The sequence below is a fragment of the Saccopteryx leptura genome, chromosome 8, assembly GCF_036850995.1.
Source record: "Saccopteryx leptura isolate mSacLep1 chromosome 8, mSacLep1_pri_phased_curated, whole genome shotgun sequence".
Taxonomy (NCBI): domain Eukaryota; kingdom Metazoa; phylum Chordata; class Mammalia; order Chiroptera; family Emballonuridae; genus Saccopteryx; species Saccopteryx leptura.
The window spans coordinates 1,849,838-1,864,553 of NC_089510.1; the positions used below are offsets into that span (position 1 = coordinate 1,849,838).

A 14,716-nucleotide genomic window follows, 5' to 3' on the forward strand; every position below is an offset into this window, starting at 1 on the left:
TGCTTTTTTTTTTTTTTTTTTACATTAAAGAAGGTGAAATAAGGGAAGAAAAGCATTTTGAACTCAGAATCTCAGGTGGACCCCGTCTCGGGCCGCCGTGGTGGGAGGCAAAACCGAACAGCCGGGAAGGCAAAAGGTAACCCGTGGGAGCAGCTCTGGTCCCTCCTAGCGGTGCGCTTTCTAACGGCCTGGAAGTCTTGTCCCAGGGCCGTTCCGATGCCCTTTTCTCTGAACCTGCTCCAGGGACGTGAGAGCCCGCTGATCCATAAAAAGGACCGCGTAATGCTAATTTTGGCAGAGCTTTTAAAATCTCAAGGAAGTTAGAAATTTGAGGGAAGATGAAAGATGAGATCCAGTTTCATCTAAAATGAGAAGTTCGACTTTAGAATATACTTCCTCAGGTTCCAAATATATGTTTGCTTCTGTCAAGGAACACTTGAGGATTAAGAGAGAGGAAAAAAAAAAATAGAGGCTTTACTTGGTGAAACAAGGTTTCAGTTAAAATGATACAGGCTAAAGAGAGAGAGAGAGCGAGAAAAGGCGGAAGAGGGAAGCAGTGTTGGGATTGCTGGAGAAACACAGAGCCTGTGTCCAAATCCCTGGGACGCTGTGTCTCTCTGTAGAGCTCAGCATCACCTGCTCGGCTGCTGGGTCTCTCTGGCCCGCGATCCCGGCTGTCTCTGGGCTGCGTCTTTTGGAACCAACTCTTGGAACCTGTGCCCTTCTGGGCTGTCCTTGGCAGCTGGCAGTCTCGGGCACCCAGGTATGTGTGCTTCAGCACCAAGTGTGTGGTGCTGGTGAGACGCTGTGTTCTGTACTTCTCACATTGCAAAGTGAATTCTAGTGTTTTTCTTGAGTGTTTTCAGGAATGACAAGTACGGTGCCTGAGAAGTAGGGAGTGGGTCTCACTGGGATTTTTTTTTTTTTTTTTTTTTTTTACCCAAAACTCTTTGCCAAAGCGCTTTCCAGAGACCGATGCCTTTGAACATGCATGCTCTTATTTCACAAGTCAGTAATAATATGTGCCTCATATATTTGTGAGTTGTGGTATGATTAGTATACAAGTATTTATGTGTTTATACAGCTGGCTATTAGATGATGTTTGGGTTACTGCAGAGCGTACTGACCGAGAGGCAGGCGTGAGACAGAGTTGGGTCTCTGAGCACAGCTTAGCTATTAGACGTTTTATGTGAGAGATGATTTGCTTTGACACCTGGAGAATGTCACTGCCCCCTGTGAAACATCCCTTTCTCAGTTACCACCATGAAGACAACCCCCAGCTCACAGTGCTGAGGATTAAATGAGCAAGGCCACCAAGTACTTAGGACAGCGCAGGGACCCATGAATCAACTACGTGTGTGTGGAGGGGTCTAGTGAGAAAAAAAATATTGTATTCCCAGCTATAGGGTCTTTGGGCTTTTCTTTTATTTATTTATTTATTTTATTATTATTATTTTTTTTTGTATTTTTCAGAAGCTGGAAACGGGGAGAGACAGTCAGACAGACTCCCGTATGCGCCCGACCGGGATCTACCCGGCACGCCCACCAGGGGCGATGCTCTGCCCACCAGGGGGCGATGCTCTGCCCATCCTGGGCGTCGCCATGTTGCGACCAGAGCCACTCTAGCACCTGGGGCAGAGGCCAAGGAGCCATCCCCAGCGCCTGGGCCATCTTTGCTCCAATGGAGCCTTGGCTGCGGGAGGGGAAGAGAGAGACAGAGAGGAAGGGGGGGAGGGGTGGAGAAGCAAATGGGCGCTTCTCCTGTGTGCCCTGGCCGGGAATCGAACCCGGGTACCCCGCATGCCAGGCCGACGCTCTACCGCTGAGCCAACCGGCCAGGGCCTTTGGGCTTTTCTTTTAAAATGTTACTATTTTGAAAATTTGTTGATGGCCTCCATTCTCTGCCATACATTTAAAAAAGGTCAGTGCTATTTTATTGTAGCAGGAAATTTTTATTTTTTTTAAGAACATCATAATCAAAGATTCATTTTGGGGATCATGTAACTGGAACTAGTCTTTTATACACCAAATCAAACTACGGTACTCTATTCTCTTAGCCAACCATATATGTTGCAGTACGTTTCTTGTGGTATGTAAAAATGCCTGTGAAGGTAAAGGTACACCCTATACTGTACTTAGTTTTTGAAGAATCGTAATATTAGCACAACTTTGGGAAAACTCAGACGAATACTGATACTATGTTTCTGAATGAGTCTATACTTGTAAAAGAGGCAACATATTTTCCATTAGCCACTGGACTGCTGACTCTTCATGCCTTTGTGGAGAGCTATACATTATTTCACTGTTTCAATCACAGTATTTCCATTTGTAATGAAATATATGTGTGCTCTTATTTAAAATTGATAACGTATATAGGCACTTAACACATATTAAGCTTTTTATTATCAGCATTCAATGACATGGACCTGCAAACCACTGGTATTTATTATTTTCAGTGTTTTATTACAATTCACTGTATTGTTTTTAGTTATTTTTAAGAAGTTTATATTTCTTAAAAATAAATAAAACGTATACATAATGAGAAATAAGCCCCTTCCCCACTCTGCCTCAACCCCCCCCCCCCAAATCCCCTGAAGAGGCAATCAATTAGTGCTACCTTTTTCTTGTAGCCTTCCAAAAATGTTTCATACACCCACAACTGATAGGACTAACCCCCTTTCTCCCCTCATACCTACTCTTCTGCACCTTGCTGTGTTCTTTGAAGAGGATATCTTGAAGATTGTTCTATATTTTTCTATTTGTTTCATTCAAGTACCCAAGGAATTGAAGCAACTTCTTTATACTTTATAAAAACCAAGCTTTAAAAATAAGAAACGTTCTATTGCATGGGTTGGGTAAGTTGGTTTTTCAGTAAGTTCCTGTGCTAGCTTTGCCAGATGATGGGAGAATTAAAAAAAAAAAAATTTTTTTTTAATGTCATTAGCCCATGACGTAAATTTGAATAGAACAAAGACGAGGACCCCAGGTATATTTATCATTTCCAAGGCAGGGTCAACCCAGGGACCTTTAATTTGCAGACGTTCTGTGGTCTGCAGGTGCTAAAATTGAACTACTATTTTTAAAACTGGAGGCAAGGGAGAGGAACCATCTTGAATATGAGAAACATATGCAGGATGACCAAAAACCACAGAGGCGCAGAGCCAACTTCGACAGAATTAGCAGTCTGCAGAGCCGGAGGACTGTGTTGGAGAATCTTAAAAGGACTCCTTAACCTTTTCAGGAGAAAATAAGATGGCCTGTAAATAGTAGTTTTAAATACGGGAAGCCTTTTTTATTTATTTATTTATTTTGTATTTTTCTGAAGCTGGAAACGGGGAAAGACAGTCAGACAGACTCCCGCATGTGCCCGACAGGGATCTACCCGGCACGCCCACCAGGGGCTACGCTCTGCCCACCAGGGGGTGTCGCTCTGCAGCGACCAGAGCCACTCTAGCGCCCTGGGCAGAGGCCAAGGAGCCATCCCCAGCGCCTGGGCCATCTTTGCTCCAATGGAGTCTCGGCTGTGGGAGGGGAAGAGAGAGACAGAGAGGAAGGAGGGGGGGGGAGGGGTGGAGAAGCAAATGGGCGCTTCTCCTATGTGCCCTGGCCGGGAATCAAACCCGGGTCCCCCACACGCCAGGCCGACGCTCTACCGCTGAGCCAACCGGCCAGGGCCAGTGAGCCGTTTTAGAGGTGAGAGTTCAGTAAAATGGGGGTGTCCGTCGCTGAGATGTAAGAAACGGCTTCTGGGGAAGAAGACAGATTCCACTCGCCCCTGATTCCTGCTCCACTGATGTCTTTCAGACTAAAAAAAAGAAAAAGAAAAACAAAACAGTGTAGAATCAGATAGTAGGCAGTGGAATAGATATATTTAAAACTAAAAGATTTCATGACATTTTTTTCATTAGAACCAGGCCCAGAATAATTGTAAAAGCTAGAAATCTATCCTCTTGAAAGAACACCAGAAAAGCCACCAAACACGTCGGCAGACGGGCGACAAATGATGCAGGAGCCTCACCCTTTGGAGGGCTTCACGCCATTTCCTATTATTTTTAAAGGATGAGTGAAAAATTTTAACACAGAAATTAATTTCAAGGCCCTGGCCGGTTGGCTCAGCGGTAGAGCGTCGGCCTGGCGTGCGGGGGACCCGGGTTCAATTCCTGGCCAGGGCACACAGGAGAAGCGCCCATTTGCTTCTCCACCCCCCCCCCCCCCTCCTTCCTCTCTGTCTTTCTCTTCCCCTCCCGCAGCCAAGGCTCCATTGGAGCAAAGATGGCCCGGGCGTTGGGGATGGCTCCTTGGCCTCTGCCCCAGGCACTAGAGTGGCTCTGGTCCTGGTAGAGCGACGCCCCGGAGGGGCAGAGCATCGCCTTCTGGTGGGCGTGCTGGGTGGATCCCGGTCGGGCGCATGCGGGAGTCTGTCTGACTGTCTCTCCCCGTTTCCAGTTTCAGAAAAATACAAAAAAAAAAAATTAATTTCAAAAATAATCTTATTTCCCTGAGAAGTTAACAGGGCCCGTGTTGAACATACTGTACAAATATAAGTGTGTGTATATATATATATATATATATATGTAAAAAGTTTCCCACTTTGCTTTCGTTTTTGTTACTTTATAGAAACACTCGTTTTTACTTATTATCTGAAGTGTGTATTAACGCTACGACGTAATCGGGGGTGCACAGGAGGAAGGCAATATGATTGATATTCACCTTTCTCTTCCCATGGAACAGCCAAACCACTAAGTCGTTTTTAAAAAGAGTTGCCCTGCTACATACGTATCAGAAGCTTTAAAAGAGTTACTGTAATTCCATCTTGAGATATTTCTCTTACAGAAATAAACGTAGATATGTACACATATTTATCTGGAAGCATCTTCATCGCAGCATTGTTTATAATGAAAGTGCTGGAAACAATGGAAATACCCCAAAACAAGAGATTTACCAGATAAGTGCTGATGTTTTAATAGGCGACCATTAAATGTACTAAGAAAAGCATGGATTCCTTTGACCAGGCAGGGGCACAGTAGATAGAGTATCAGCCTGGGACGCTGAGAACCCAGGTTCAAAACCCCAAGGTCATGGACTTGAGCAAGGAGTCACTGGCTCAACTGGAGGCCCCCCCCCCCATCAAGGCACATATAAGAAAGCAATCAATGAACAACTAAAGTGTCTCAAGGAAGAATTGATGCTTCTCCTCTCTCTCCCTTCCTGCCTGTTTATCCCTGTCTGTCTCTCTTTCTCTCACAAAAAAAAAACACACCAAAAAAACAAACAAATAAAAAACACATGGAACATACAATGTATCAGTACAAAAAAATTATAATGTAGCAGTATACTCACATTTTTCACCCCTTAAAAAGGTACACAGGTACTTGAAAAGTACAGCAGATTAGATATAGAAAATAAAATGATACAGAGTTGATATTTCTGGATGGTGGGATCACCGGGAATTTTATGTTATGTGTCGGGAAGCAGCTGTGATCACAAGTAGACCATCAATGCTAATTTTCTATATTGGGCGTGTTACCAATTACTTTCTGCATCGACTACTAGTCTGTTTTTCTAACAACCCAGTTTTACATGATTTTTTTAAAATCTTTTAGTTTGTATTGCTTGCTCAGAGTAGGAAGGGACCCACACATCTGGGAGGGACCTTACACAGCGGAAGGGCGTGTCGGCAGCAATGGCTGACAGTCCTAGAGCTGACCGTGGAGGCCATCAGCGCCGGACCCCGGTGGTGGTCAGACTCTTCTTACTTGCTTCTATTTGGGGACATTGTTTGCGAATGAATATTTTTTTCCCCCATCTCTTCCTTGGCATTCACAACTGCTACACTCTTCTCACACTCGAAATGTCTCTGTGACTGAAATAGTGGTGTGAAGCGTAAACGGGAAATCATGCCTGCCGGCTGTTAAGACACAGCCCCCGGGTGTGGAAAACCGGTGTTTCTTCCCTGTGGAAAACCGGAGGATGTATTTGTTTGTTCCTGGTCAGCCAGACCTCTCAGGTGATACCGTACTGTCTGTCAGTGTACTCTGTATTGCTCAGAGAAATGTTTCTAAAGGGCTCTTTTTTTCTAACGTAGCTTTTTATTTTATTTTTTATTTTTAAGATATAAAGACCCGAAGGCAGTCTTTCCTGTCCAAAGATGGAAAACAGCACCATGACCATTTCTCGGGAGGAGCTGGAAGAGCTGCAGGAAGCCTTTAATAAAATAGGTATGTCTGAGACTGACTCAGTGTCCCGTGACCCTCCCACTGGGGCTCGGGCGTCCAGGGTGGGACAGTCCCTGTGACTGCATTTGCCGTGACCCATTTACCCTGAGATTTATTCCTTTTATTCCTTTTTTTTTTTTTTTTTTCTATCTAGATTTCACTGGATTCCTTCTTTTTGAAAGAGACACTGAAACCAGGCTTGAATTTCTAGGGCAATTGTAGCTTGAATTCTTTGATCATTTCTTTGTCGAGGGATAATTCAGGTTAATGAATGACCGTAGAATTGAATATGCCGAACATGATATCCTCATTACAGAGGGGAGGGGAGAGAAACACAGAGACACTCCCCTGTCTGCAAACCGAACTTTGGCCTCGATGCCTTGGTCACTGATGATAACAGCTTTTTGACTTCATGCAGAATGTTTGAAAACCTTAACTGTTCTTCTTAAAGGGCCACTTTGGCTTATACGTTCCTTTTCCCTCATGCATCATTTAAGAGATCTTCAGTGTGGTCAGTAAAGGTCCTGTGTCTTATTTTTCTTCCACCGCTTTTTTTTTTTTTTTTAAGCCATCCAGTGTTTTGTCTTTATGATATGATCGTTTTAACAGCTTTGTTACTCGCCCCACCCACCCAAAGACATCCCCTCGTGCTCTTGAATTGCAATTCTTCTTCTGCAGGGTTGCTCACTCGCTGGTAGAAACCCAGTGACGAGCTCTAGTCTGCTCAGGCCTGCCTGTGAAAGGGGAACCGGCCGAAAGCTGCCGGCCAGCTGACCCTGGCTGGGCTGGTGACGTCACCAGCCTCCGCCCCTTCCTCAGGAGTCAGGAGGTAGACCGGGTCAGATAATATAGTAAGCGCTGTTTTTTTTGCACCTCGATTTCTTACAAAGGGAAACGAAGGCAGCTGCGTTGCCGTGCGGAATGGGTTTTGGAGACCAAAACAGAGTAAGATTTAAAGAGAAAAAGTAAAGCTCTTGGAAAAAAAAAAGAAAAGAAAAAAAAGTACAGCCTTCAGGAAGTTTCTGACTTACAAATCATCGCTAGGAAGTCAAGTGACTTCTGCCAACTTCAGGACAGGCCCCCACATGGCCAGCCGTCCCCACAGCACAGAATACAGTCTGCACGGTGGCCGAGTTCGGCTCACAGCGAATGCTGCCTTCTGCCTCTCGTCTTTATTTGGGGGACCACTGATTTGTCATCAGGGCGTTGCATGACCTTGGTATGATTTCTAAAAAAAAAAAAAATCATTATTAAAAATAAATTTTGGGCCCTGGCCGGTTGGCTCAGCGGTAGAGCATCAGCCTGGCAAGCGCGGGACCCAGGTTTGATTCCCGGCCAGGGCACATAGGAGAAGTGCCCATTTGCTTCTCCACCCCCCCCCCCCTCCTTCCTCTCTGTCTCTCTCTTCCCCTCCCACAGCCAAGGCTCCATTGGAGCAAAGATGGCCCGGGCGCTGGGGATGGCTCCTTGGCCTCTGCCCCAGGTGCTAGAGTGGCCCTGGTCGCGACAGAGGGACGCCCCGGAGGGGCAGAGCATCGCCCCCTGGTGGGCAGAGCGTTGCCCCCTGGTGGGCGTGCCAGGTGGATCCTGGTCAGGCGCTCCCCGTTTCCAGCTTCAGAAAGATACAAAAAAATAATAATAATAAATAAATAAATAAATTTTGGATCATATTGTATGCCAGGCCCAGAGTCTTTTCGAGACGGAAACTAGACAATTGTTGGAATATTTTGCTCATGTTAAGCGTTGAAATAGAGGAAGTGTGTCGTAAAAACGCATCTCTTCACGTGGGCGATCCTTTTCTTTCCTAGGTGCCGTTTCGTAGCCTGACTAAAAAAGCGCCGCCCAGATCGTAGCGAAAACAAATGAATTAGTCATCCCTTTCCTTTGTGTAGCGCACCAACTGCAATCTTTGTGACTCAGGGACATGTAATCCTGTAATATTTATTTAATGATATTTTGAATCAATAATTCATTGATGGGGCGATTCTGACAGCAAGGTACCTGGCTCCGTGAGGGCGGAGGACCAGCAGCCGCAGAGTGTGTCCTGTTTATCTACCAGGTGAAGAGCTGCTCGTGAGCTCGGCCAGCCCACTGCTTGTTTGCACCAGCAAACTTCTCTCAGGCCTCTCCCGTCGAACCAGGGGGGGTGTCTTAGAGTCCCTGGGGAGAAGTGGGCAATTAGAATAGTTCTGTCCTATTTTTTTTTTTAATTCAGTGAGAGGAGGGGAGGCAGAGAGACAGACTCCCACATGCACCAGATGAGGATCTACTTGACAAGCTGGCTGGTAGGGATGCTCTGCTCATCTGGGGCGTTGCTCCATTGTTCAGCAACCGAGCTCTTCTTAGCGCCTGAGGTGGAGGCCATGGAGCCATCCTCAGTGCCTGGGGCCAACTTGCTCCATTGGAACCTTGGCTGCAGGAGGGGAAGAGAGAGAGGGAGAAGAAAGAGAGAGAAAGAGGAGGGGAAGGGGTAGAGAAGCAGATGGGCATTTCTCCTGTGTGCCCTGACTGGGAATCAAACCCAGGACTTCCACATGCCAGGCAAATGCTCTACCACTGAGCCAACCGGCCAGGGCCTGTCCTATTTTTTTTAAAACTGTGGTTAGATAGGCAAAAAATTTGCCATGTAGTGTCACTTGTGTCCAGTACATTCACATTGTCATGCCACCATCGGTGTCGAGAACGGTTTCACCGTCCCCTGCTGTCACCAGACTCCCAGACTCGGTTAATGACAATGTCCGTCTCCCCTCCTCCACTAGGACTCCTGCCGTTCTGCTGTCTGTGTCTAGGAATGTTACTACTCTAGGGACCTCATACATGTCCAATCATAAAATATTTGTGTGTTCTTTTTGTGTGTGTAACTGGCTCAGCCTAATGTCTTCAGGGCTCATCTGTGTCATCGTATGTGTCAGAATTCCCTTACTTTTTAAAGGCTGAATAATAATATTCCATTGTATGTCTGTGCCACGGGTTGTCTATCCATTCATCTGTCGATGGCCACTCGAGTTGTTTCTGTCTTTTTGGCTGTTGATGATAATGTTGCTATGAACATGCGTGTGCAAATAGCTGTTCAAGTCTTCAGTTATTTTGGGTATGTACTCAGAAATGGTATTGGTGAATCATATGGTAAATTTATGGTGAATTGTTTTGAGGAACCACCATCCTGTTTTCTGTGGTGGCTGCATTATTTTAGAATCCCACTCAGCAATGCACATGGGCTTTAATCACTTCACATCCTTGCCAACACTTGTTATTTTCTGTTCTGTCTTGTTTTTGATATAGTGGTGCCCATCCTCATGGGTGTGAAGTGGTATCTCACTGAGGGTTTGATTTGAACTTCCATGATGATTAGACATTCGGTGCTGAACGGCTTTCCAGGTGCTTATTGGCCGTTTGTGCGTCTCCTTTGGGGAAATGTCAACTTAAGTCCATTGTTCGTTTAAAAAAAAAATTGTAACTAAAAAATATTTTTCAATTACTGCTGACATTCAGTATTACTTTATATTAGTTTCAGGTGTGCAGTGCAGTGGTTAGACAGTCAGATACTTTACCACAGGGGTCCCCAAACTTTTTACACAGGGGGCCAGTTCACTGTCTCTCAGACCGTTGGAGGGCCGGACTATAAAGAAAACTATGGGCCCTGGCCGGTTGGCTCAGCGATAGAGCGTTGGCCTAGCGTGCGGAGGACCCGGGTTCGATTCCCGGCCAGGGCACACAGGAGAAGCGCCCATTTGCTTCTCCACCCCTCTGCCGCGCCTTCCTCTCTGTCTCTCTCTTCCCCTCCCGCAGCCAAGGCTCCATTGGAGCAAAGATGGCCCGGGCGCTGGGGTTGGCTCTGTGGCCTCTGCCTCAGGCGCTAGAGTGGCTCTGGTCGCAACATGGCGACGCCCAGGATGGGCAGAGCATCGCCCCCTGGTGGGCGTGCCGGGTGGATCCCGGTCGGGCGCATGCGGGAGTCTGTCTGACTGTCTCTCCCTGTTTCCAGCTTCAGAAAAATGAAAAAAAAAAAAAAAAAAAAAAAAAAAAAAGAAAACTATGAACAAATCCAATCCCTATGCACACTGCACATATCTTATTTTAAAGTAAAAAAACAAAATGGGAACAATACAATATTTAAAATAAAGAACAAGTAAATTTAAATCAACAAACCAGTATTTCAATGGGAACTATGCTCCTCTCACTGACCACCAATGAAAGAGGTGCCCCTTCCGGAAGTGCGGTGGGGGCTGGATAAATGGCCTCAGGGGGCCGCATGCGGCCCGCGGGCCGTAGTTTGGGGACCCCTGCTTTACCACATGGTCCCCGTTACCTTCTGATACCCACCGGCACCATTCATAGTTACTGTAACAGTATCGGCTGTATTCCCTGTGTTGTACTTGACTTCCTCACGTCTCTGCCCGTTTTTAAATCATGTCAGTTGTGGTTGTTGTTCTCATTGAGCTGGAGGAATGTCTTATTTCTTCTGAAGATGTGATCATTCTGGTTATTTAACCTAAACTTTGATTTTCTCCTTTTCAAAATTAGAGTAGTATTATCAACTCACTGAAGGAGGTAAGGATTTCATGAGATAAGTCATGTCCCTCACAAATCTTGGCACAAGAATCAGTGCCTGTAAAATGGTGTCTGTTATGTCTTGTGTCATCATGTCCAAACAGCAGAGACCAGGGAGGGTGGGGCCAGGATCGGTGCATGCTCGTCTTTCTGTCTGCAGAGCCCTGACTTGCAGCATTCTTGTTCGTGAGCATGGTGGTTAGCAGGTGAACAACTTTTCTTCTGTCTTGTTTATTTTTAGGTACTCCCCAGCACCGTGCTGGTCTGGAAGTAAGCCAGCCTGGTCTATTCTTTTTTCTATTTCGGAATGATAGGAAACAGCTCTGAACTGCTGGTGGTGATCTACTAAATCATGAGAATAGGGTGGTCTACTGAATAATGAGGTTTGGTCTGCATTCCAAGAAGGCGGTATTCATTATCGAGATACCGAGCCATGTAGCTTCCCGACTGACTTTGGAGACACAGCGGTGTTTTGGTTATCCGTAGATTCTATGTTGGAAAAAAAATTTCACTGTCCTGAAGAGTATTCATTCTGAAACATGGGCATGAAACTTAAAGAAAAGTGTCTGCCTTTGTCGCTAATTCAGTTGTTGTGAGGGCAGCTCTTTCACTGGGAGGAAGAAAGCAATGTAGGAACAAAAGCAGCTGTCACCAAACGGGCCGTGAGAGCCTGTCCACGGTGGATCCAGGCGACTCACCCAACAGTCCGAGGCTCGGCGGCCAGTTCTGGGCAAAATTGTTTGTGTCACTTGTGTTCTGTGTCAACCAGTGACGTCCAGTCTCCAGGGCAACCCAGGGGAGGCCTCTCGGGTCTGACGTGAAAACGCCAGGAAACCTATTTTGAAAAGTCCAAAATTGTGAAGTTGTTGCCGGGACACTTCATCTCCAGGGGACATCAAACATGGCTCCGCCTACATAATGGGCTCATGAATTCGTGATGAGGAAGGCGTGAATTATTCACACCTGAAACAGAACTTGCCACCGGGTGAAATGGAGACCAGCCACGCCTTCCGTGCGTTTTACACGTGCATCACTTACACGGAAGCGTGGGTCGGTCCGGCAAAGCCACTGCGTGAACTCCGTGGAGAAGTTCAAGGCTCGGGGGCGGGCAGGGTGTTCCCTTCTGACCGTTGGGGCCGTGCTGTGTCTCGAGAGCTGAGACTTCCCAGTCCTTACTGAGTTCTTTGGCGCTTAGTCATGGGCTAACCCTGAATTCTTCATCTGTGGAGAAATGTGTGTGCTGTGTACTTAAAGATAAGTATGGCAGTCCTACACCTACGGGGGCAGAGTCCACTTAATTAATTAATTTTTTACTTATTTAAGTGAGAGGGAGGGAGACAGACTCCTGAATGCGCCCCAACCGAAATCCACCCGGCAACCCCTGTATGGGGCCGATGCTTGAACCAGCCGAGCCATCCACAGCGTCCGGGGTCAGTGCTCAAACCAGTCGAGCCACTGGCTGTGGGAGGGGAAGAGAGAGAGAAGGGGGAGAGGGAGGGGGAAAGAAGCAGGTGGTCGCTTCTCCTGTGTGCCCTGACCAGGGATAGAACCCGGGACGTCTGCATGCCAGGCTGACGCTCCGTCCACTGAGCAAACTGTCCAGGGCAAAAAGTCCATTTAAATACGAGTTTTTTATACAGTGTGTAGAACACCTTGTATAGTTCACATGCAGGAGCCAAGGTTACGGCCGCTTGTGGAGAAAGGGACAGGTGGCTTACCTGCCTGTGACTGGACCAGGCGGCCGTCGGAACGTGTCTCGCCAACAAGAGTGCCGTTGATAGCCGACCGCTCCTCATTTGTCTTACAGACATCGACAACAGCGGATATGTCAGTGACTACGAACTGCAGGACCTGTTTAAGGAAGCGAGCCTCCCTCTGCCTGGCTACAAAGTGCGCGAGATTGTGGAGAAAATCCTGGCCGTCGCCGACAACAACAAAGATGGCAAGATCAGTTTTGAAGAGTTTGTGTCCGTAAGTAATCTCACCCTCCCCTGGCCAATGACCATCCTTCTTTGGGGGGGGGGGAGGGGTGTTAATAAGGTCGTTGCTCCGTTTTGTTACACTGGCTGCTGAGACCAGAACAGGCACTGCTTTAAAATCGATGATGATGATGATGATGATGATGGCGATGATAACGACAGTAATGTCCACAAATAATTCGTAAAGCGGAAGAAAAACAATCATTCTCAAACATTGTTGGAGTGGAAGTCAGGCTTAGGGAACAAGAACAATTCATGCCCTCGTAGAAACTGTAGTTGCATGGCGTGTTCATGGACTATCTCTGTGCGCAGAATAATTTTATATCTTCGTATTTGGCCTTGGGAAATGAAACACACACACACACACACACACACACACACACACACACTGAAATAGCTACGATGTGGAAGCTGTACCTCCCAGGAAGCGGTCATTTCCTGGTGATGAGTTATATCGTCCGTTTGAGTAGGGCCACCAGGAATATTTCGAGGCTAGCTAGGGTAGCATTCTTTTCATATGAAACAATACCGAAGCTTAAGGAACTGAACAAGGTGGGAATAATATATGGACGACTTCAACCAAGGAACGAAAATGTGATTGTGGAGCTGTGTGTTGAGTGTTATGTGTCTCAGATCTCTCGGGCCAACAGAGATGACCGGTGTCAGCCAGCACTTGAGCCAGGAGCTGTTGCCTCCTCGCATCCACACCACCGCGACTGTATTTTTCATGTGAAAAATATAACCACCCACAGAATGAAATGAATATTTGTGACATGTAAACTGCCTTCCCTCCCGGCACAGTGAGTCCTGGGCTGCACAGGAGGCCATGTGGCCCCTGCTTCGTGGAGTGTGCGTGCCGTGGGGAAGGCAGCGTCCCCAGAAGCGGATAAAAGAGAACTGTGACCGTTGCTATGGCAAAGCAGGACGGGTCTCCCCGAGAGTTTACAGCAGAACGGATTGGATTTGGACAGGGAGGCTGGAGAACCCAGGGACTCCATGGGGGCGGGGGAGGGGGTCCCCAAAGCTGCAAAGACTGAGCCGAGATCTGAAGAGAAAACCTTCAACAAAGAAAAGGGACGGAACGGGGTGTGGAGGGTGGTGAATGAACTGCGAGGCAGGCAGAGCCGATGGCCTCTGTCGAGACTCTGTGGCTTTAGGGACAGTAGATGCTGTTAAGCACTTGGGGAAAAAAGGTCCATGTGGCCAGAGCTGAGCTAGTTAAGGGAAAAGGAATACGGCCGGAGAGGTGAGTCGGGGTCAGGGCCTGCGGGCTCTTGTAGGATTGTTGATCTTAGCCTAACAGCAACAGGAAGCCATGACAGAGGAGGGACAGAGTGTGACGTGATGTGATCGGATTTGCCTTTTTTAAAACTCTCCATGGCTGGTGCTTGGAGTACTGAATGATGCAGGCTAACCATCCTCAAGAAAGTCCAGCGAGTCAGTGGTTGGGAGAGGGCGTTTCTCTAATTCCAGGGTCTTTCGTACATGAGCCGACCTCCCTACGTCAACCTGTATACATCTGCGATGTTCAGACAGCAAAATACCCTCCTGGAGGCATTGAAAACTCTATCATGTAGTTAGTTACTGTTTCGTTTCAGTAGAAGAGATAGATCCAGGGCAAGTCTGGAAGAAGAATTGAAGCTTAATTATAACAAAATATCTTCTAGTGGTTGGGGTGCAAACTTGTGTCTGTTTTGTTTTTTTGTTTTGTTTTTTGGTTTTTTTTACAGAGACAGTCAGAGAGAGGGATAGACAGACAGGAACGGAGAGATGAGAAGCATCAATCATTAGTTTTTCGTTGCTCATTGCAACACCTTAGTTGTTCATTGATTGCTTTCTCATATGTGCCTTGACCGTGGGTCTTCAGCAGACTGAGTAACCCCTTGCTCGAGCCAGCAACCTTGGGTTGAAGCTGGTGAGCTTTTTTGCTCAAACCAGATGAGCCCGCGCTCAAGCTGGCTACCCTGGGGT

The 14,716-nt window shown here is 46.9% G+C and overlaps 1 protein-coding gene and 1 long non-coding RNA gene across 3 annotated transcripts in view; both read left to right on the forward strand.

Moving 5' to 3' along the window:
- Nucleotides 1-14,716, forward strand: part of LOC136379798 (uncharacterized) — a 555,021-nt gene that overhangs the window by 498,720 nt on the left and 41,585 nt on the right. The gene's annotated exons all lie outside the window — the stretch shown is intronic.
- PLS1 (plastin 1) overlaps nucleotides 1-14,716 on the forward strand; it is a 112,517-nt gene that overhangs the window by 57,907 nt on the left and 39,894 nt on the right. For both annotated transcript variants that reach the window (XM_066347356.1, XM_066347355.1), the window contains exons 2-3: nucleotides 6,113-6,218; nucleotides 12,574-12,737. In XM_066347356.1, coding sequence (XP_066203453.1) covers nucleotides 6,149-6,218; nucleotides 12,574-12,737 — 234 coding nt within the window. In that variant the 5' untranslated portion in view covers nucleotides 6,113-6,148. The remainder of the gene's footprint in view (nucleotides 1-6,112; nucleotides 6,219-12,573; nucleotides 12,738-14,716) is intronic.